Consider the following 23,242-nt stretch of genomic DNA (forward strand, 5'->3'; position numbering starts at 1 on the left):
ATGGAAGATCTTCATGCTTCCAAGAAAAGGCAAGTGCACTCTTCATCAATATCAATATGAGATAGCAATTGCCATCGAAATTAAGATTTCTTGTTTCTTTTTTATTTTACTTCTAACTAGCTTGTATATGACTCTAAAAGCACAAAAAGTTTTCATCTTTTTATGATTCTTTTTGCAAGATAGGAAGGTGGTTGATAAGATTGTGGTGAAAGTGAAACTTGAAGAAAATGATCAAGGGAAAAAGAAGAGTGAGCAAAACCCTTCTTGCGATTGTTGGTCTTGGAGGAAATATGGTCAAAAACCCATTAAAGGATCTCCTTATCCAAGGTTCTTCTGCTGAAATTTAGTTTGTTCAATTATTTTTTTAGACTCAATCAAGATTTTTTTAAATCATAATAAACCAACATATTCTTTTTTTAGTTCCGCGGAAAAAATCCTAAAAAATTACTTTTTAGCTCATCGATATAAATTATATAATCTTATATCAACATTGTTACACACTTGAAACTTCATTTCATCAACTTTTTTTTATCAGTTTAAAAGGTAACAAATCACTTTTTTTTAATAAGGTTCGCAAAATACATGTATTATAAACATACTTAAAAAATTTAATGTAAAGAAATCGTGTTAAAGACTTTTTCAGTATAACTAACTATGAATAATGATTTAGTATTTTAGTATAATATTGATGGTTCCTTTTTAGTATATTCCATACTAAAAAGGTCTTTTTTTTGGGAAGAAATGATAGGTTTCCTACTTTTAGTATTTATCAATATAAAATGGCAATGGTTATCCACACATCATTGGACTTATCCATACACCCTTTGACTCCATACGATCGTATAGCTGTCATACGATCGTATGACAATGCAGAATTTGCCAGCTTTTCACAAATATGTGATAGATTCCTGGTCTCCTGGTTAAAAACAGTTACAACTTTTCATTGTGGTAGGATTCAAACTCATTAATATCTTTTTATTTACACCTAAAAGATGGTACAATTGCCCCAAAATATTATTGTTATCCTGATTTTTAAACAAGTTGGTGAATAAATAGCATAAGTTAAAAAGGGTACAAGCAAACCAGCTGGGCTAGCCCAGTTGGCCAGGCAAAGGATGGGAAGACACGGGGAGCGGGGGTTTTACCCGGGTTCGATCTCTGATACCGACCGGATTTTCCCTGATGCATAAAACCTGTCGTGCCTTTGGGCGGGGTGAGCGGGGGTTTTACCAGGAATGACAAATGATCCTTAGGTTCCAGCGTGGGTCCCGATAATGTCAACATAGTCTAGACCGAGGGTGATGGGCCGCGAATGCGATCGCGTTATCACTTAACTGAGAAAGTCGCCGTTAAGAAAAAAAAAAGGTACAAGCAAGGCTTGCACATATAAACATGTGTACCATATGAAAGCTAGATGCATATAGGTGAATTTTACCAATCACTCAATTCCACCAACTTAAAACATCAATTATTGCTCATAAAGTTGGTTTTTTCTAATATTTTTTTATAGGGGATACTACAAATGCAGCACATCAAAAAGTTGTTTAGCCAAGAAACAAGTGGAGATATGCAGAACAGATGCATCCATGCTTATAGTCACCTACACTTCTATCCATAATCATCCAAACCCTAATCTCCCCAAACAAGCCAAAAATAAACCAATATCAGAAGATATTAATGCAACCCGCAAACCCGATCAAGATATTGTAGAGGAAAAACCCGTTATCACGCTTGGAAACGATGATTTTCACTACATCAAAACTCTAGAAGACGAAACCTGTTTGGCAGTAAATCTTGAAAATGCATTCATTGATGAAGAACCGCTCACAAATCCTGATCTTATGAAATCTTCAACATCAAAAACGGAAGAAAATGACTTCTATGATGAACTTGAGGAGTTACCCATGTCTTCCTCATCATTCAAAAGTTTCATAAGCAGTAACTTTTTTGAGGAAAGAGTTCTTGTTCAACCTTCTTAACAAGTGAAGTAAAATATGTAACTAAATTTAGTTGTTTATAATCTTAAACCAACCGGTAATAATGATCTCGCTAAACTATTAGTGGAACTAGATCTCTATCAAATGTATCCAGCGTTATAGTTTTCTTATAGTTGGACCCTTTAATTTATCCCATGTAGAGTTCAATGTAAAGAAAGGTTTATATCTTGAACTCGTTAGTTAAAAAGTTTCCATTTCACGCGTTTCGTATCATGCTAAACTAAAGATGGTTAGTGGAGATTTTGCATTCGATAACTTTATTTAGTGGTCGATTATTGTTGGTCCCAAGATGTTTGTGTTCTGATAATTTTAAGATCACATAATCACGAGGTTAAGTTAGTGTACACAGGCAAATGTGTTGTGAGATAAGTGGGAATACCATTTGGAAGCATGCATGTACTTTTTTGGCACTGAAAAAAGGGTTTTGGATATTGTGATAGAATCTATTAGCTACAAAGTGGGCGACAAAGTTTTTGGTTTTGTTGATTTCTTAGCACGAGTGGTTGTATATTCTCTTTTTGTAACATGCCAAATCTAGAACATCCAAAGATTCTTACAAGTGGCCAGTTGTGCTTGCAATCACGGTGTGGTTAGGCTTTCATGGTCGCACTAACTATATTTACAAACCCAAAAGAAAATCTAGTACTTTTACCAATCATGTAAAATTATTTGCTAAAATCTACTGCTTTAAAAAGAACTTTCATAAACAGCATGCATAGATTTGAGCAATCAATAGGATGGTGGTCCGTTGACAAAGGGAAAGCATTTAAACATCATGGTTTGAGAGAAGGAAGGTCTTAGGTTTAAGTCTGACTGACAACGTATATTTAAAAAAAAATCGTCGTTAAAAAAATGGATTTGAGCAAATGTAGCATATACAGCACAACTAAATTAAAATAATAGAATTAAGACTTCTTTATAAGATGTTTGAATTTGAATGACTAGACTTTTAAAGATATTGAAGTTGCAAATATTATAGTTAATAGTAACAATAATTGTGAGAACATCTTTTCCACATATATTTAAGTTTATGTTCAAAATGTCTTCGGCGTGATTATAATGATAATAATAGTAATAATAATTGTAATCATAATATTAATAATAAAAGTAATAATGATAATGACGGTGATGACAATTAACTCTACAATTCGTTGTTTTTGGCTAGGTGTGTTAATTTGTTGAATCTGAAGTACTCAGAAGTGTCGCTTGATTGGTAAAAATGGTAATAGGACTGCTTGGGAATCAATATTCCATTTCATCAAATATACTAGGTGTTTTCACAGCATGTTGCGCCGTTTTTGGGCTGTTGTTGTAGTACAAATATATCTAAGCTTATATTCTCACAAAAATATTTGTGCAGTGATGCAGACCTCTGGCAACTTTGAACCAAAGGCATCAACTCCATTATGTAATCCAGACTAAGAACTAACACCAACTTACTAACATTGAACTGAAACTAAGAAGCATTTAGGAAAACACAAACATTAATACAACTTTATAATGTAAAGATTTAGATATAAAAAATTAAAAATGACTGCTAAGAAAACTAATTTTTTATTGATTCAAATCAGAGAGAACTATATTCAAATATTCTCATCTTTTTTAATTAGGCATGTTCATTGAGACGACAGTCTAGAGTCTCATAACTGGTTATTGACATAATACTCTGACAATGGCAATCCAACATTCACCCCGAGATGTTTTGAAGAAGATTTCAAATGAACAAATAACTATTTTTAAAATAGTTGGTGATTTAAAGGAAAAATTCGAGTATTTTAAAACGCGCTTTTGATGCTAGAGAAAATCAAAGCTTTACGGCACTACAAAAATGCACTCCAATTATAATACAGCTAGCTTATGTGGATGTAAACTTTGAATTGTTTTACCCGCCTCAGGCTTGGAGTTTATAAGAATTCTCATGGACAACCTTGCGTTAATTAAAATATGATACACGAGACGAGCCCGAACCAAGCTCGAGCTTGAAAACTTACTCACGAAACGAGATGAGCTTCAGAATTAGATCTTTAACGCTCTCTGTAAGTTAAACGAGCCAAGCTCTGAGCTCGAACGAACCTAGTCGAGCTCAGGCTTGTCTCATTCACACCCCTATTCCAAACAGCCACGCAGAGCTCGCTAGGGGCAAGCTAAGTGTAAAAGAGGGTTCATTTCTAACCAACATTTTCCATCAGCAAAAAGTAATAGAATAAATGAAACTATGAATTAAGCAAGTACTATTGAACAGCAATGATGGGCTTGCAGCTGCAGCTACCAAATGAATTCTACAAATAAATAAAAAAAAGACCAATTTCTTCCACACTAATCCATAAAAGATACACCAAACACAATCAAAATCAAAATGTTCTGTTCTTCAATTCTTGTTATTTCATTTTTTTTTTCAAGATCCTGCCTTTGTCTTTCTTGAAACAATAACAACAATGATATTAATAATAATATCTAGCAAAATCTTGAATAACCTATTTGATGTATTGTGAAACCCATTTGAACCCATCACCAAAACCCATTTTCCTCACAATACTGCACATAAACACCTCCAACGGACGAACATTTGAATCTTGAAGGTTAACTTTTCCTTTACCCGTTGTCACACCGGTCAAACCCAGATGGTAACATAGTTCATCCTCTGAAGCAGCATACGGTATATCAATTTTGTTACCTAATATAAGAAACGGAACTGCAGCCAGACTCTCGTCAGAAAGCAGTGCATCTAATTCTTTTTTTGACTCTGCAAACTGTTCTTTATCATAGGCGTCAACTAGATAAACCACAGCATCAACCTGCACACAGATGATGAGATCAACTTATGAGAAACTGAAAAATAATAATCTCTTTTGTTCTGTGTTAGGTGGTGTTTTGAGTTTTCTTTCTAAACTGCAAATCCGAAAAACCTTTGCGAGTGTAGTAAGATCTTCTGAACAAGTTGTTTGAATGCAGCTTATATCTTAAAGGCAATAAGCAGTTTTAATAAGCAAAGCCACTTACAAAAAGAAATATCTAAAGATCTACGCTTTATTGTAGCCGTGAGAACCCATTGCCGGTAAAAGTCATAGGACCCACCAAACCTGGCTAACCAACGGCATCATGTAAACACAGTTTGCAATGGGCATGCGTCTTTTGTTAGTTATAGTTTTTGGTATTTTATTATGACGGTTTATATGAGTTTAGCCTACTCTAGGGTTCCTAAATTCTTACTTCCATGTATTGAGGATTCCCCTCCATATTAACTACATTCAGGCATTTTCCCATTCACTTTTACTTGCTATCAGAGCTAAAGCTCAAGCTACGACATAAAGTCATAAACCACAGACAGGTGGCAGTCGTGCTCTACCTCCTTCCTTGGAGCCTGTTTCAGTCCCACATTCCTGGTTCAGTTTCAATTGCTGCTTCTGTTACGATTCCAGTTCCGGTTTCCCGCTACCAGTTCCAGAAGCCAATGTTCACTGTTCTAATCAGGCCTTTCATATTCATGCCTCAATTACAGCACTAGATACTCATCCGTGTTCCTTTTACAGAAGCCGTTGTTCCCTGGTCCAATCAGGGCTTACTTGTTCCTGTCCCAGTTCCAATACCGGATTTCCGTCACTGCTTGTGTTCTAGAAGTCGCTGTTTACTATCTGATAAGGGCTTAACCATCGGTTCGATTGATGGACCCCACCACCGCCGCCATCACCTTCAAAGACCCTCGACTAGGATTCCCGCCCAGTCCGAATGCCGCAAACAAACGTTCTTTCCCTGACCCTATTATCCGGTTCAAGGTCCTAATATCATTGAATAGAATACCCCATTTTAAGGTTTCTAAAGATCCACTGGACTCATTGTTTAAGAGAAGATGAGTCCAAAAATGAATAGAAGATGAAATCCTAATTTGAAACACACCAAATCCACTCAGACACCATATTCTGATCTAACAATTATTATGTAACTGAGAGTCACTAGACTGAACCCTAGCGTTGGAACTATGAAGAGGTAGGTCCCAGCAGAGCCCAGTTGGACCCGCAAGACTCACTTTGAAGAGGGACGTCTGCGCAAGGACCAACTGCTTCCGCAGGACCCACCATGCTCAGAGAAGACCTTACGCGCAGTACGCCAGCTGTTCCCGCAGGGAAAGCCTCCCAATGGTGAAGTACCCTGTTTGTTCCCGCAGCTGCGGATACAAGCCATCAGGGAAGGCTACCCGCACTGATAGCAAGGCTACACGCACAAGGCACTAACTCGATACTTCAGTAATGTCACCTGAAGGAATGAGCAAGGCGGGAATACTCCCGCCCAAATGAGCCAGTCCGTATGCTTCTGGAAGATCTTTTGTACTATACCTGCCAAGGTATGGGCAGAATAGACGATCTGACCAAAACAGCCCATGAACCAATCACAGGGTGACAGCTCACCGACAACAGTACGAGGAGGAGCACCCTCTAGTACTGTTTGTCACTATTAGCCGCTGCCTACTCACCAACCCTCACTGTGGGACGTGCGTAGCCTACAGTTGGTGGAACAGTGCATAGCCGGCAGTAAAGGAACAGTATACAGCCGGCCTTGTCACTATCGGCCGCAGCCTATCCACCAACCAGCATGGCTTGTGCGTAGCCCACTGTTGGTAGAACAGGGATACTATTCAGCCGGCTGTACCTTCTTGGAAACCTACCTTCGGCTATAAATACTCCAACACCTTGGAATGGTAAGGACATCATCTGATATCTCATTATCTTATCTTCTCTAGCAATATCTTAATATACACTTATATTCAGAGCAATCTAGTCTGATTCTCACGCCGGAGGGTGGTCACAAGGAGGAACCCTCCCTTCTCAGTGACGAGCTTACGGTGTCTGTTTTGCAGGTCACCTGAAGAACAACTTTCTTTGCTGGACCTCATCCTCGTGGGAAACATCTATTTAACCCCCAGATTGTCCGTAATCTGCCCGGGGTCGATTAGTGTTTCTTCATTGGCGCCATCTGTGGGACTTTGGTCATCCCACTAAATGAAAGTGCCGGTCCTAACCGCACAAATCATGATAGAGGAAACTGAACTAACCTATTGACAACCGCGCGTCGAACGGTTAACTTATTCAAAATGCTTAGAAAATTTCTAACAGAAGAATGAGGAAAACCTCCACGCAGGTCAGATGTAGGCAAAGTTTAGCCATCCTACTAAGTGCAAGTGACGGTCTTACCCGCACAATCACGAATGAGGAAGCAAAACTTCAACCTATTATCTACCACGTTCAAAGGTTAACTTATTCTAAACACTTAGAAAATTTCAAAGGAAAAGATGAGGAAAACTTCCACGCAGGTCAGATATAAGTAAAGTTAAGCCATCCTAAGTGTAAGTGACGGTCATACCCGCACAATCATGAAAGAGGAAGCATAAACTTATAATCTGCCACGTTAAAAAGTTAACTTATCTAAGTACTAAAGAAATTGCTAAGTTAAATCAAAACATGCGTAAAATAAACAAGGCAAGGAATTAGCACATAATCTTTATTCCATCAAAATTCAAATATTACAAATATTGCTGGGTGCATACCCGCATACAAAAGAAGCTATATAAAAATAAAAATCTACTCTAATGGTGGAAAGGGATCTTCAGGATCAAGCTTCAGGACCACTTCCACTTGGACCCGCACCATCAGTAGAGCGTGGCGGTTCAAGGAAAGCTTTAAGGATAGCTAGCCCATCATCAGCAGCAGCAACTTCGTTCACCTTCTCCACCACCGGATGCGGGAAGGCGGCATACTGGTTCACTGCTTGGTCATAAACAGCTTCAGTATCCACATCATACAAAGGGAAGTTGGAAGGCGGGATGCCTTTCTCAACGAACCCTAGACCAAGCAGGAAGCCGGCCTTTTCCCCATCCTCATGAGAAGCGTTGAGGGCTGCGCTCATGGCATCGTCGTATGATGTGTCCATGAAGACTCGATGCACAACCTACAAGAAAAAATACAAGTGTCAAAACATTTTCTATGTGCAAAGAAAAGTGTAAAGATATGAAATTACGCATACCTGAGACAACGCTTCTCGAAGAAGCCATTCCTTGGTAACCAGAGCTTCCTGGAGGGCAGCTTGAGCTTGGTTACGGGCGCGTTCGGCTTCACTTTTGTTGAGGTTGGCAAGCAACACTTCTTTAGCCGCAGCCTCTTCAACGCCCTTTAGCTTCCGCTCAGTGTGGTCAAGCACCCCCCTCTGGTCCAAGATCTCTTGGAGCTTCTTGGCGTCTTCCATCGCCAAGGCATCATGAGCCTGTTGGAGCGCCTCTAGTTTGGCTTTAAGTTCCTCATTCTCGAGGCGTAGAGGCTCAGCAACAGCTTCAGCCTTGGTGGCCCTTTCAGTTGCGTTCCGAGCAGTTTCCTTAGCCAGCCGAAGCTGTTCGTTAACAGCTTGGGCAGCCTTGGAACTGGCCTCGAGACGGGCCTGAACTTCAACTTCAAGGGCCTTGAAGGCCTTCTCCTTCTCCGCAGCAACGGCGGAGAGCCTCCTATTCTCCTCCCGGACAGCCCGCGCCTGAGCTACTTCTTGGATACGAGCTGCTTTTAACTTGTCGTTTTCACGACAAAGCAGCTCGACGCGCGGCTGCATCCGGGCCAGGAGAACCCGAAGCTCATTGGTTAGCCTACCCTCCTGGTAGCTAGCCATGGCTTCCCCCAACGCACCACTGGGAGCTGCGTGACGAGCCCACTCCACGCACTCCACAGGCGTGCGAAGGGTTGTTCCTCGGCGGATGTTCCATCGTGGAACATACACTTCATTGGAATCCGACACTGCAAAAAACAAAAAGCAGTTAGGAAAAGATGATATATAAAAAAAAACAAAAAGCAGTTAGGCCAAAAGAACCCTACGCGCCTGTAGGGTCGACAACAGGCCGATAGCCGCCAAACCCATCACCTGAACCCAAGGGAAATCCATCCAAGAGGTCAGGTAGATGGGAAGGAGGCAGAGGTTGGCGAGAAGCCCCAAGCATACCTGAAGGATCGGCCGTAGCTGCCGACGTCGGAGGAGGCATGGAGGCCGCCACGGTAGAAACCAACGGAGGTGAACTCACAACCGTGGTCGCCGCTGTGGAAGTACCCGCAGGAATAGTCACCGCCGGCTCAGTAACAGATTCGGTAAATATGGCACTGACAGCCGGCGGAGATGTCATCGCAGTTGGAACAGTTGGCTCAACTGGGTGAGCAACTGAACCAACTGAAGCAGGCGCAGCCGCCTGGGTCATCGCCTCAGGTAGGTTGACCAAACCTACCGTCATTGGTCCGGAGGTGCTCCTCCCCGCTCCACCCTGGAATGCGGTAGCATCCACGCCTGCACAAAGAATATATAAGTATAATGGCGGAAATATATGAAGTTAAAATGTAAAGTTTGTACTTACGGGTTTTCTTGAGCCTAAAAGTGCGAACAGGCGGGGACGAACCCGATGGAGCCGGCCTCTTCACGCCGCTCACCGTCGTTGTCCTGGGCTGCTCGGAGGCGACGGTCGTCTCAGCCTCCGGAGCAGTGGTCTTATCACCACCAGGGTTCCCCGCCACCTCCTCGCTCTCGGTCTCTGAATCAGACCGAGGCACCGGATCGGCAGTGGAGGCAACCTTCGCCTTCCCCTTCCCGCCGGCAGCCTTCTTCTTCCGCACCAACGGAGGACCATCTGCGGATTCCTCATCAGAACACAAGATTAGAGGAATTCCAGCAGAGGTTTCAGCATTGAGGGGTCGATGGTTGAATAACTCCTTACCTGGCCGCCTGGCGCTCAGGATCTCGTGGCCTGGCGGGTAGACCTCCACGAACCGATCCGCCGTCTGTTCAAGGATGGGCAACTCGTTCTCATCTAGAGCACGAGTACCCATCCGAGCAGGACTATCAGCCTCCCGCGGATGCAGGAGCGACTGCAAGTCGTTCCCCTCTGAAACAAAAGAAAAACAGTTAGAAGACAAACCTATATAAACAAAGAAGACAGAGCATACCGTAAGGGACAGAGTTCAAACCGTATTCGAGGACGATGGGAACCTGTGACGCCTCCTTCCACACCCGGCTCATCCCAAGCATCACCATCCCAGACTCCGCAAAGCGGTATACCGGAGTCTGGACCCGGGAGATCTTGGCGAACCACTCCGCCTCCTGGTAGTTGAGGGTGTGAAGGGCGGGGAGTGCTCTCCCATTCTTAAAGGTCATCGCAAGGGGGATGACGCGAGCGGAGATATAAAAAAACTCACGCTTCCACGACCGAAGACTGCGCTCGGTAGCGCAGATCTTCAACCCCTTGATCCGATTGACCAAGGTGTACCACCCCTGGATGCACCTCCAAGAATAGAAGGTCATCAACCGGTCAGCATGGGGCTCCACGCCCAGAATGAGGCACACCCACTCAAAGTGGCGGATCTTGGCGATCGCCATCGGGTGTACCTCCGTCAGATGCACGCCGTGCCTCTCCAAGACACGGTATACAAACTTCGTCAATGGGAACCTGAGATTCCCATAAACGAAGAATGCAGCGTACACCCCTATCTTGCCCTGGGGGGCATCGTACACCGTCTGGTGTGGCTCCGGAAACTCAGGCTCGAACGACTAGAGCATGAACTTCCGGACGACGTACCGATACAGGTCGGCCGGAAGAGCACACTGGCACTCGCCAGCTGTACTCTTATCGTCCTTATCAGAAGTGGACGAAGGATTCTCGACGAACACGTCAGACTCCTCGGCAAAAGAAGACATGTTTGGATGTACAGAAAAACGATTTCAGAAGAATGCTCGACGGAATAGTGAGTATTCGCCGGAAATCGTTTAGAAGATGAAGAGAAGTGAAAGTGTGGATTGCAAAGGACCCTCTCCCCCTTTATATACTCATCGCAATTAATGCGATGAATTTAATGCGGAAGAGAGAGAAATCGCAGGTGCAATGAAACTATGACACGTGGCAATGAGCAAGCTGGCAACAGCTGTTGAAAGGACGCGTGCCATTAATTTCGCGGCCACGCGCCCGAAAATTCGCGCCCACGCGCCTGAAAAAGCGCCTGGAATGACCATATACTGTCACGTCGCCATAACTTCCTGCACGTCCTGACACTATCAGAAGAAACCGTCGGACGACGTTTCAACAGTTTGGACTGTTCTTATCCTTTCACCAACTCTTCGAATTTCAAAATTTCAAAAAGATTCAAAAGTAAGTGGGAAAATACCCCTTACCTTGGCAACCAAGTAACTATAAGACAGGTGCGAGTACAGTGTTAAGGCAAAACCCTTCACATACTTAGCACCCGCAGGGAATTGACGCCAGGAATACCTTGGAAGTAAAGTAACCGTAAGACGAGTGCGGGTACAGTGTCAAGGCAAAACCCTTCACATACTTAGCGCTCCGCAGGGAATTCAAACCAAGAAGGATCTTCTGGGCCATGCTTGCGGAAACGGGAATAACATCCCCGCATAGCGGGAACGTCGAGGACTATATTGTTTGAAACTCCAAGATGGAATTGGTGGTTTTAACATAATTGATCACTATGTTCAAAACTACCAAAACCTCATGGAGAATCCACACAAGTGGGACTCAACGCTCCTGACTTGCGAGGAGGTTACAGACCTACCCGCTTCATACCCAAAGATCAAGCAGAAAAGTCGGGAATTTCTGCGTGACATTAGGAAAACCGCGGGAAGAATCCCCACGGAAAACCTTAAAACCAAAAATCCTTTTCAAAACCCCTTGCTAAAGTCCAAAAGTTCACCTCACTTATTAATAATTCATGAGAAGAACATTGGACTGGGGGGACTTGAAGAGGTAGGTCCCAGCAGAGCCCAGTTGGACCCGCAAGACTCACCTTGAAGAGGGACGTCTGCGCAAGGACCAACTGCTTCCGCAGGACCCACCATGCTCAGAGAAGACCTTACGCGCAGTACGCCAGCTGTTCCCGCAGGGAAAGCCTCCCAATGGTGAAGTACCCTGCTTGTTCCCGCAGCTGCGGATACAAGCCATCAGGGAAGGCTACCCGCACTGATAGCAAGGCTACACGCACAAGGCACTAACTCGATACTTCAGTAATGTCACCTGAAGGAATGAGCAAGGCGGGAATACTCCCGCCCAAATGAGCCAGTCCGTATGCTTCTGGAAGATCTTTTGTACTATACCTGCCAAGGTATGGGCAGAATAGACGATCTGACCAAAACAGCCCATGAACCAATCACAGGGTGACAGCTCACCGACAACAGTACGAGGAGGAGCACCCTCTAGTACTGTTTGTCACTATTAGCCGCTGCCTACTCACCAACCCTCACTGTGGGACGTGCGTAGCCTACAGTTGGTGGAACAGTGCATAGCCGGCAGTAAAGGAACAGTATACAGCCGGCCTTGTCACTATCGGCCGCAGCCTATCCACCAACCAGCATGGCTTGTGCGTAGCCCACTGTTGGTAGAACAGGGATACTATTCAGCCGGCTGTACCTTCTTGGAAACCTACCTTCGGCTATAAATACTCCAACACCTTGGAATGGTAAGGACATCATCTGATATCTCATTATCTTATCTTCTCTAGCAATCTCTTAATATACACTTATATTCAGAGCAATCTAGTCTGATTCTCACGCCGGAGGGTGGTCACAAGGAGGAACCCCCCCTTCTCAGTGACGAGCTTACGGTGTCTGTTTTGCAGGTCACCTGAAGAACAACTTTCTTTGCTGGACCTCATCCTCGTGGGAAACATCTATTTAACCCCCAGATTGTCCGTAATCTGCCCGGGGTCGATTAGTGTTTCTTCAAACTACGAGCATGTAAATCAAATCAAATAAATATATATACCTACCTTGGCATAATAATCCTTCCAGACTCTACGAGCAATCTGATGACCTCCTAAATCAAAGGCTTTGAACTTGATTTTGCCGATACTCAACTCTTCCGACTTCGGGTGTTGCGTTGGCTGATGCTGAACTAATCTCTGTTCGTTTGTTTGTTAACCCAAATCCACATCAAAATTAAATTAAATTGAGTGAAAGATATTATTAGATCGGACCTCGTCTTTGAGCATGTGAAGCAGTGTGGTTTTGCCGGCGTTGTCCAGACCCAGGAACAAGATCTTGACTTCCTTTTGCCATAGGCCCAGTGATGCTAATATGCCGTAGAACCAATCGAATAGAAACATGATCGATTCACTCGCTTCTTGTTTCTGATTCGCCTTTTCGATCGATTTACGTTTCTCTCTCACACACAGGTTAGGTTGGAGAGAGACGGAGCAGTTACGAATACATGTATGTATTTTCTATACGTATTTTACCTTAAAAAAAAAGATGCAGTCAAAACCAGTTTATGACCAACTTGATTATAAACACAACCTAAAGTAGTAAGGGTATGTTTGGTTGGAATTAATGGAATAAAGGAAGAATGGAATAGAAGAAGGAATGGAATGGATCATTCCATTCTTTTGTCTTGTTTGTTTAACCTATGGGAATGAAATGAATTATTACTTATTTTGTTTGGTATCCTAAAAAATTGTATGATTGAAATAGAAATAATAAAAACACTACTATCTCAAAATAATTTTTTTTACAAAAAAAAAATCGCAATGGCGATGGTGGTGGTGTTAGCTCCGGTGACGAAAATGGTGGTGGTAATGGTGACGGTGGCGGGGGTGGCGGTGGTAGCTGTTAGTGCATGTTTTGTAACAGATGATCTTTCGTGTTTGTTAGAATTGAGAGCAACGGTCAAAGGGGAGACTGTTGGTGCATTCTGTGACCGTCGCTATGCAATTCTGACCAGCGGATCGTCACAGGCGAAGTTAGCACAACTTCGCCTAGGCGAAGTTATAACAACTTCGCCAACGGCGAAGTTGTAACAACTTCTGCCTTAGGCGAAGTTATCACAACTTCGCCCTAGGCGAAGTTATGAACAACTTCGCCTACTGAAGCCCAAGCCCGTGAAGATTGTCTATATATACATGTGTCGTGTTAGGTTATATAGAGTGAATCCAGTAATTCAGAGAGTGTGTGTTACAGTTTGAGTGTCAAGAGAGAGCAAGAGAGTGAGAGTCGTGTGAGACGACCCGAGGTAGAGCTCACCTCGGGTCAGTCGTGTTTCTGTTTATGTTACGGTATGTAACGTGATTATTTTATATATGAATCTGCAGATTTGATTATCCATTCTTGTATTTGTTTGTGTATTTGATCGTGTACGTGTTTGTGTTCTTCGTCTATACACCAATAAACGAGTCTAGGAGGATTCCGCACTCCTAGACCTCGTGCGGATCTCGTATCGATCAGCACCGGGACTAACAAGTGGTATCAGAGCTGTATTAATGGTGAAGAATCTAATTACAAAAGTCGAGAACGTCATGAGTAAATCAGTTAAATTCATCAGAAGCGACAATGGGACAGAGTTCAAGAACTTTGAGATGGAAATCTTTTGTCTTCAGAAGGGTATTGAGCATCAATACAGCGCTCCGTATACTCCACAACAGAACGGAGTAGCTGAAAGGAAGAACCGAACGTTGATTGAAGGAGCCAGAACTATGCTGGCAGACTCAAAGCTTCCTGTGATGTTCTGGGCTGAAGCAGTTGCTACAGCCTGCTATGTTCTGAATCGGGTGTTAACCGTTAAGAGACTTGGAAAAACTTGTTACGAGCTTATGCACGGAAGGAAGCCCAACTTGTGCGGTCTTGAACCTTTTGGGTCTCCTTGTTCGATTTTGAAGACTAACTCGAAATTTGGTGAAGTAGCCGATGAGGGAATCCTAGTGGGTTATGTTGTTGGGACTCCCAACAGACGGGTCTTCAATACGACAACTTGCAAGGTGGAGGTGGTTTGTAACACCGACATTACTAGTTACCAACCGCCAAAACCAAGCAATGGACCTGCTGAGCTGTTTGACTATGTTAAACTTTTTAAGTCGTTTAACGTACCTACTTTGGAAATTTCTGAAGAAGACGAAAGAGCAGTGACGAAGATGATCTTTGATGAGGAAGAGGAGGTAGTGCAACATCAGATGACAGAAAAATCTCAGCCTTCCACATCAAATCCTATCGATACCCCTGCGGCCTCAACTGAAGATGAGTTTATTAATCCTTTTCACTCTCAGCCAGAAACAACCATAGATGAGATCTCTTCGAATTTGGAAGACAATTTACATGTCGGTGCTGTTCCGACCACGAGAATTCACAAAGATCACCCTTTGGGGAACGTTATAGGTGATGTGTCCTCGAGTGTACAAACCAGAAGTAGCTTGAATGAGCACACCTGTGTTTATACAAGCATAAAAGAAACGGGTATAATGAATGAATGTTTGTACTCCTGCTTTATAAGCCAAATTGAACCAAAGAATTATCAAATGGCTTTAAAGGACAGCTCGTGGGTCGAAGCCATGCAAGAAGAATTGGCTCAGTTCGAGAAAATGGAAGTTTGGACCTTGGTTGAAAAACCAAGAAATGTTCATGCTATAGGCACGAAATGGGTGTTCAAGTGTAAGAGGGATGAAAAGGGGATTATCGTGAGAAATAAGGCGAGGCTGGTTGTTAAAGGTTTTAATCAACAAGAGGGTATTGACTACAATGAGGTTTTCGCTCCTGTTGCCCGGTTAGAAGCGATTCGATTGTTTTTGGCGTTTGCTGCATCTAAAAAGATGAAGGTGTTTCAGTTAGATGTGAAGAGCGCGTTTCTTAACGGGAAAGTTGATGAGGTTGTGTTTGTTGAACAACCTCCGGGTTTTCCTGACCCAGACTTTCCGGATCACGTATACAGGTTGAGCAAGGCGTTATATGGGTTACATCAGGCACCTCGTGCCTGGTATTCAACGTTATCGGACTACTTGCTGGAAAATGGTTTTGAAAGGGGATTGATTGACAGTACGCTGTTTGTGAAGAGAGAAGGATGTGACTTCTTACTGGTTCAAGTCTACGTGGATGATATCATTTTTGCTGCATCAAGAGTATCCATGTGTCAGGATTTTGAGGCTGTCATGAAGAAACGATTCGAGATGAGTGCTATGGGTGAATTAACCTTCTTTCTAGGATTGCAGGTTGATCAGAAGAAGGATGGGATGTTCATTCATCAAACAAAGTATGTTCATGATGTGCTGAAGAGATTCAAGATGGAGGACAGTTCTCCATATGACACCCCAATCTGCGTCAATCACAAATTGGGCGCTGAATCAGATGGTGACGCAGATGTGGACCCTACTCTGTATCGGGCGATAATAGGTTCATTAATGTATTTAACTGCTTCTAGGCCCGATATAATGTTTTCTGTTTGTCTTTGTGCTCGTTTTCAGGCAAACCCAAAGGAATCTCACATGAAAGGTGTGAAGAGGATTTTGCGGTATCTTAAGGGCAAGCCGAAACTAGGGTTGTGGTACCCAAAGGGGGGAGACGTTGAACTGGTGGCGTATACAGATTCTGATTATGGTGGCTGTAATCAGAGTCGGAAGTCAACAACAGGAGGCTGTCAGTTTCTTGGAGGAAGATTAGTTTCCTGGCAGTGCAAGAAACAGACATCAGTTGCAATTTCAACATGCGAAGCTGAATACATGGCAGCATCCAACTGCTGCTCTCAGGTTTTGTGGATTCAGCAACAATTGCGCGACTATGGTCTGAATTTCTTACTTACTCCTATTTTAATTGATAACACTGCCGCCATCTCAGTAATTAACAATCCCGTGAAGCACAGTAAAACTAAGCATATTGACATTCGTCATCACTTCATACGGGATTGTGCTGAGAAGAAACTGATCAAGATCGAAAAAGTTGATACACTTGAAAATTTTGCTGACTTGTTTACAAAAGCGTTTGATAAATCCAGATTTCAAAACCTAATTGAGCTAAACGGGATGATCAATCCCGAGTAACCATGTCTTTGGTTTAAAAAAAAAAAAAAAAAAAAAAAAAAACATGGGTCATTTTTGCTTAAAATTAGTCGGTTACCTCAGTTTGATGGACATATCCTAGGATATGTTTTGGTCCTCGTTTCAACTTAGAGAATGAGGATAGCCATTAACCGGAAGACTGAAAGTGACCGGTGCAGCTATGACGTGTGTTCTTTCAGTTGCTGAAAATTAGTCGGTCATACTTAGTAAGAAGGACACATACTTGTATGTGGTCGGTCCAGTTGATCCATTGGATCTTCAGGATAGCCGTTTACCTGACGACTTTGACGTGATTGGGGCGATTGAATTTAAAGTTTTTAGAGGGAAATGAAATTAATTTTCAAGTCTGTTACTTCGTATGAAGTTCTATGCTGTGTTTAACAGAAAATTGATCCAACCTTGGAAAATGATATATATACTAATCGTGTGTGCTTAACTAGTGAAGTTATTAGGCTTAAAAGGCTTTAGAACAGTCATTGTATGTCGTGGTAATTTTTATGGTGCGTAAAAGTGTATGTGATACTAACTTAAACTACTCGAATTTACGTGGAAACTCCTTAAGAGTTTTGAATGTCTTCACACATATCTTTCCGAATGATAGGCAGAAAAGCGACTACCCAGTCATACACGAGCCCCTGAGTGATCTGATTCCCGTGAAGAAAGCATTTCAAGACACTGCAGTGATCCAGATTCGGGACTTGCAGTAGTTTAATACTCCGAAGTCAATAAGAATGTTTGGTTAAAAAAAAAAAAAAAAAAAAAAAAAAAAAAAAAAAACATGTATATTTTTAGTACTTATGAGACATAGTAACAATCAAGACTTCTCATGTCTGGAGTAAGAAGAGAACGGGAAGCAGTCAACGAGTATATACAAGTTAATCAGACATTATGGGTCGAAGTCAATTCGGGGTGACTTGGGTATAGCCAAATACGCTTTGAGAATAGATAGAAGACATCATTATCTCTGAGATGTTGCCAACTTAAACTTTTGAGCTTAACTGAACCTTAATCCGTATCACAGAAACGATGAAAACCATTTACGTTATTTACATGCTTACAACCTGTGTCTCTATGTCATAATACAGCCAAACACGGATCTAAGTGACAGTCACATAGTTAGTATGATTCCTGTTAGGATCTTTTCTAAAACGTAGTGGTCCCTGACTAGACTGAAATTTGATCCCTTATTACGTTAAAATTTTTCTAAGATTTTTTTGTTTTTTGTAGTTATATCATTTCATTGTTGGTTACTAGATCTTGATCATATTTGTTTAACTCTTTTTGGTAATTTCTAAGGTTAAATTCAGGATTATTCAAATTTAAAGGGCTGATTTTGAAAATTACGGGCGAAGTTGTTGAATTCGGCGAAGTTGTGCTTAACTTCGCCTTGGCGAAGTTAAGCGTAACTTCGCCTGAACCAACTCTGCCCTATATAAGGGATTGTAAACAGTAAACTGTATCGTTTTTTCTCGATTTACCAGCGAACTTGTTCGAATAATCAATACATCCGGATCTTGTTATTCACTTTCGATTTCGATCTTGTGTTCCTTGTTTCTACTATACTAGTGGTATGTGTAGTCAATAACATCCTATCTTTCTCGTTATAGTTTTACCCGGTTCGAGACCTCGGGTCGTCGAACCTTAGAAACCAAGTTTTCCGACCTCACGTTACGTGTTCATGGACGACCTTTTCGTCCTAACACCATTGAAATATGTTGGACTTCATTGTTAGATCGTTAAATCGGTCCGAAACATCGGATAAACCTTGTTTGAATCTGAACAGTCGCCGTTTCAGATTCAGGCGAAGTTAAGGTTTACGCGAAGTTATTCTCAACTTCGCCAGTGGCTTAAGTTCGCCTTCAGCGACGTTATCCACAACTTCGCTTGAAGCTTAATTTCGCCTATGGCGAAGTTATCCATAACTTCGCTTTGAACACAACTTCGCCTATTTCAAATTTTTTATAAGTTTATAGACGAACTTACAGATGAAGCGAAGTTGTTCCCAACTTCGCCTCAACTATAAATTCGCCATGCACATCACAACTTCGCATATGGTACACAGCGAACTTGTGAGATGATTATATGGTCTCTAACTTGATTTGTTTTGTGCAGATATGGCTGCTGTTGGAGGTACTGGAGGTGATGATGGTGATGAGCAACGACAATTCTTCCCAGCCCATAACCAATACATCACTTTGGATCCAGATGCACGAGGCGTTGAGGACTATAGGGAGATTATCACATTTCTCCAACGATCACGAGTTTTTCACGCGATCACTAATACACTACCCATATCTCTGCCCAACATTCAAGATTTCTGGCAGACGGTGTATTATGATTGCAGACCTGAGCCTCCAGTGATGCGAGCAACTGTCAATGGTCAAGACATACAGTTTTCCTCGGAGGACATACGGTTGGCTCTGCAGTTCGGTGATGAAACGAGAGACGACCCAACGGAATTCGTAGCTCCTTTCCGTGACGGAGCTTACTTAAGGATGGGTTATTCGGGTCCGCTGGGGGACTCGCAGAGGAGGAAAGGCTTTCTGCTGGATCAATGGCGCTTTTTGATGCATGTGTTGATAGTATGCATGTCCGGCAGAAAGGCAGGAACAGATGGGATGGGTGCGACGATGCAATCGGCTATGATTGCGCTGACTTACAACCGCAGATATTCGTTTAGTCAGCTAATCTTTTACGAGATTGATCGTCAGAGACGGGCGACGGCGCGCGAGCGTTTTATTATGTATCCTCGGTTCCTACAAATGATTATCAATCATGTCGCTCCGTCTGTACCGCAAAGACGCCCTATCAGATACGTTGAGTGCGTAACAAAACGTATCTTTGCTCAGTGCAGAACGTCGAGCACTCGAAGCAACCCTGAGCGGCGTCCCAGGCATACTCCACTTTTCGGGTATCTCATTAACCCGGAGTATGTTCCTGCAGGAGGGGACGAGTTCAGGGATCCGCAACCACATCAGGCGGCAGCACCTCATGCTGTATCAGCTGCGCCTGTTGTATCTTCTGCTGCTGTGCCAGCTACTATATCTCAGGCTGTGTCCAATGCTGAAAACGTTGATCTAGATGCTGCTTTTAGTGGACATGGTTTGTTTGATATGGATGTCTCGGGTCCTCAGGTTATGGATGTTACCAGAGCAGCTACTTCGGTAGCTGACTCTGATCTAGACGAGACGTTTGCTGAGGCAAGAAGACTTATGGTGTCTCGTGAACGGACTACGGGAAAGAGGCCGAGAACTGTGGGGGAGGATGAGGATGAAGTGGATGAAGAGGAGGCAGTACAGATCGTGCTAAGACGCTCAAGAAGAGAACAGAGAGGGATAGGTTCGGGAGCTGGAGAATCTTCAAGACTAGTACGTTTTGCTCCACCTGCCTTATCTGGTATGTCTCTTATTCCTACTACTGCACAGGTTTCAGCGATCGAGACGTCGGCACCAACAATTGTGTCCCTACCACCTCAACCGCTTAATCCATCGGTGGTAGTTGCACGGTTTGTGGAGTCGACAATCACCTCTACTGCAGGGTTACCAAGTGTACCACCTGCGGTCACTTCTGCTGATGTTCCACCAACTCCATTGCCTACTTCAGATACCGAGAGGATTCTTTCGCTAGAGCGGATTGTTGCTGAACAGTCAAAGACTATTGACCGCCTAGTGGAATCCAATCGACTACAAGCTGCCCTCCTGGTAGAACATGGACGAATAATAGATGCCTTCAAGGATTACTTGGCATCTCAGGGGGAGAAGACGTGTAGGGGCGATGAGTTGAGAACGAAAAGACGAGAAGATCATGACGATGATCCCAATGCACCTTCAGGTGCAGGTGATGAGCTGCCAAGAACCTCTCAGGCTCTTGGAGCTTCCACAACTGAGGGGGAGTCTACAAATGCAGCTGGTGATGATGTTGTAGTTGTGGATGACGACGCTGTTGTTGAAGACGTTATTGATGCGTTGAAGGAGTTGGATGAGGAGGAGGACGATGAGTTGATGGATGATGATGACGTGTTGCCTATGGATGAGATTGAGAGGATTGGAGAACAGATTAATGTGGAAGATGTATTAGAAGAAGGTGAGATTGTAGATGAGTCAGTGGAACATGAGATTCCAGCTGTTGAGAGATCAGAATTGGGGGATGAGAGTGTGATAGAAGATACAGTATGGGAGGAGCAGCCGAACTGGAAAGAAGGCTGTGCTCAGTGGTTTGTTAAAACCAAGAAGCCTGCAGTGCCAACGATGTTCAGAAAGACTTATAATATAAAGGGCTATGCAGAGTCAAAGAAAGGAATCATATGCTGGTTGTACGACAAAGAGCTGAAACTATTTGTGATCAAACGGTACGACGGCATTCAGTACTTTAAGAGATTGTTGAGATCTCTGAATTCCTTACCAGAATGTGAGGTGAGAGATTTAGCGAGATTGGGGCTGATCAATAGAAGTAATGATGATATGGCAAGAATCATTGGGAAGATCGTCTGGAAAGAAGCCATTAAAGACAAAAAGTTTGAACTCCTAAAGCCTCAAAAAGGAAAGTTGATAGAAGACAAAGATCGTGGAATGAGGGCTGACGGCAAACCTTGAATGGTAATGAAGTATAAACCAGTCCGTCATTTGAAAGAAGTACCGATGAAAGTTATGCCCAAGAACGTCCTAAAAGATTTAAAATGGTGGTACGTGGATTGTGAGACAGCTGAGGCGGTAATGGAAGATGAGGATGAACAAGAAGTACTTCGGGTGTACGACCCGATGCATCTTGTTAATCTATCGAAGGATGATTTGAAAGTGCTCAACGAGAAGAAGATCTTCTACATTCCTGCTTGGAAGGATCAAGCTAGGAAATATCAAAGGGTAGTGTCGGTATGTGTGAGAGAAGGGGCGCACGCGTAGAGGTAACGATTACAAGACTCAAGATTTGAAGATCAAGATATGAAGCTACTGCCAAGGGGGAGTCTGTTGGTACATGTATGTCAGTAGTTCATAGTCTAGCATTTGTAATCGAGTCTGTAATGTAATTATGTTTTGTTTATGTTTGTTTTGTAATGCGCGAAGTTGTCAACAAGTTCGCTATGGCGAACTTGTTGAATCAGCGAAGTTATTGACAACTTCGCCTGTGGCGAAGTTGTCGTGTTTATATACTGTTTCAGACGAAACAGTTTAAGAGTTGGTTTAGGGTTTTCGTTTCAGTTTTCAGTAACCGAGTTACGTGTCATAGTCTGTAACGGTGACCTCGGGTCACGTGTTTGTTATTAATATAACGTGGTTGGTTTATTGCTTGTGTGTTCGATCTCTACATACTCTACACTCGTATCTACCTACGCAGGGATTCCGCACCTGCGTTGTTAGAGACATCCCGTGTACGATCCGTCCAGGAACCTACAATTGGTATCAGAGCCTTAGGCTCTTACGCTATGGTTCGAGATCTGCGTTTTTGGTGTTTCTGGCACGTTTCTGTGCGTTTTCGGCCGAACAGCCGCCGCAGGCGAAGTTATTGGGTTCAGGCGAAGTTGTCGCTTAAATTTTAGGGTTTAGGCGAAGTTATGGCCAGGCGAAGTTATGGCCAGGCGAAGTTATGAACAGGCGAAGTTATGGCCAGGCGAAGTTATGGCCAGGCGAAGTTATGGCCAGGCGAAGTTATGAACAGGCGAAGTTATGGCCAGGCGAAGTTATGGCCAGGTGAAGTTAAAAAAAAAAAAAAAAAAAAAAAAAAAAAAAATTGTTTGGAGTTTTCGTCTGTATGGCCGGGTGTACACGATTATTGTGAGACCAAAGATGTTGTTCCGTCAACGAGTGATCTTGTTATCTCTTGGTCTTACGTGTGAACAAATACGTGTCAACTCTGGATTTGGAGTTGAGGTTGTGAATGGGATATTGTTTGAAACTGGATATTGACACATATTCGGGTGTTTGTGGGCAATGAAATTGTTGTTGTTCGTGGTTGACTAACCGAAGAAAGTCAAATTGAACTGAAGGTTTTCGTCATTACTGGATTGCGGTCAGAGCATATTATTTATGTTATTTTCAAGGCGTTCGAGAATTGGATCCTGAAACGTGATGCTTATTTATACGAGTGAAGATTCTGGAACAAGTTGGATTTAACCGGGAATTAAAGTGTCTATGTTCTTGATTGTTATCCCTGGTGATTGAAGATGCTTCGGATTAATTAATGGTCATGTGTTATATTCTGTCAAGGTGGTTTTGTGATGAAATTGATCACCTGATGTTGAGTAGTTGAAGATTAAACCTTATCGTATGCCGACGAGTTGGTGAAGTTGTGGAGGAAGCCCAACTTCATGTGTTGGTGAAGTCAGATGGACTCACGTGATTGGTTGAGATGATCTATTGGCACGAGGATGCATGCATTTCAAAGACCTCAATCGTTATAGTCGGAGAAGCTTACACTGAAGGG

The 23,242-nt window shown here is 42.9% G+C and overlaps 2 protein-coding genes across 2 annotated transcripts; one reads left to right on the forward strand and one right to left on the reverse strand.

The window, feature by feature from the left end:
• Window positions 1-2,347, forward strand: LOC143541192 (putative WRKY transcription factor 27). Its single transcript, XM_077034075.1, has 3 exons — window positions 1-33; window positions 188-327; window positions 1,511-2,347. The coding sequence occupies exons 1-3, from the start codon at window positions 1-3 to the stop codon at window positions 1,977-1,979; spliced, it is 642 nt and encodes a 213-aa protein (XP_076890190.1). The 3' UTR covers window positions 1,980-2,347.
• A 2,124-nt stretch (window positions 2,348-4,471) lies between these two features.
• LOC143541193 (small COPII coat GTPase SAR1A-like) lies at window positions 4,472-13,117 on the reverse strand. The gene is made up of 3 exons (XM_077034076.1): window positions 12,989-13,117; window positions 12,782-12,913; window positions 4,472-4,792 (listed from the first exon to the last, which is right to left on the reverse strand). Exons 1-3 carry the CDS (start codon window positions 13,115-13,117, stop codon window positions 4,472-4,474), a joined length of 582 nt encoding a protein of 193 aa, XP_076890191.1.
• Window positions 13,118-23,242: the final 10,125 nt, after the last annotated feature.

This window comes from Bidens hawaiensis, unplaced genomic scaffold (genome assembly GCF_021521415.1).
Source record: "Bidens hawaiensis isolate Kalapana, Puna unplaced genomic scaffold, B.hawaiensis_p1.1 tig00012474_1, whole genome shotgun sequence".
Classification (NCBI taxonomy): Eukaryota; Viridiplantae; Streptophyta; class Magnoliopsida; order Asterales; family Asteraceae; genus Bidens; species Bidens hawaiensis.

Coding starts and splice junctions, on each gene's coding strand:
- LOC143541192 (XM_077034075.1), top strand. CDS start 1: ATGGAAGATCTTCATGCTTCCAAGAAAAGGCAA. Junction 34..187: donor ATGCTTCCAAGAAAAGGCAA/GTGCACTCTTCA, acceptor CAAGATAGGAAG/GTGGTTGATAAGATTGTGGT. Junction 328..1,510: donor AAAGGATCTCCTTATCCAAG/GTTCTTCTGCTG, acceptor ATTTTTTTATAG/GGGATACTACAAATGCAGCA.
- LOC143541193 (XM_077034076.1), bottom strand. CDS start 13,117: ATGTTTCTATTCGATTGGTTCTACGGCATATTAGCATCACTGGGCCTA. Junction 12,914..12,988: donor TTCACATGCTCAAAGACGAG/GTCCGATCTAAT, acceptor ACAAACGAACAG/AGATTAGTTCAGCATCAGCC. Junction 4,793..12,781: donor GGAAGGATTATTATGCCAAG/GTAGGTATATAT, acceptor ATCTGTGTGCAG/GTTGATGCTGTGGTTTATCT.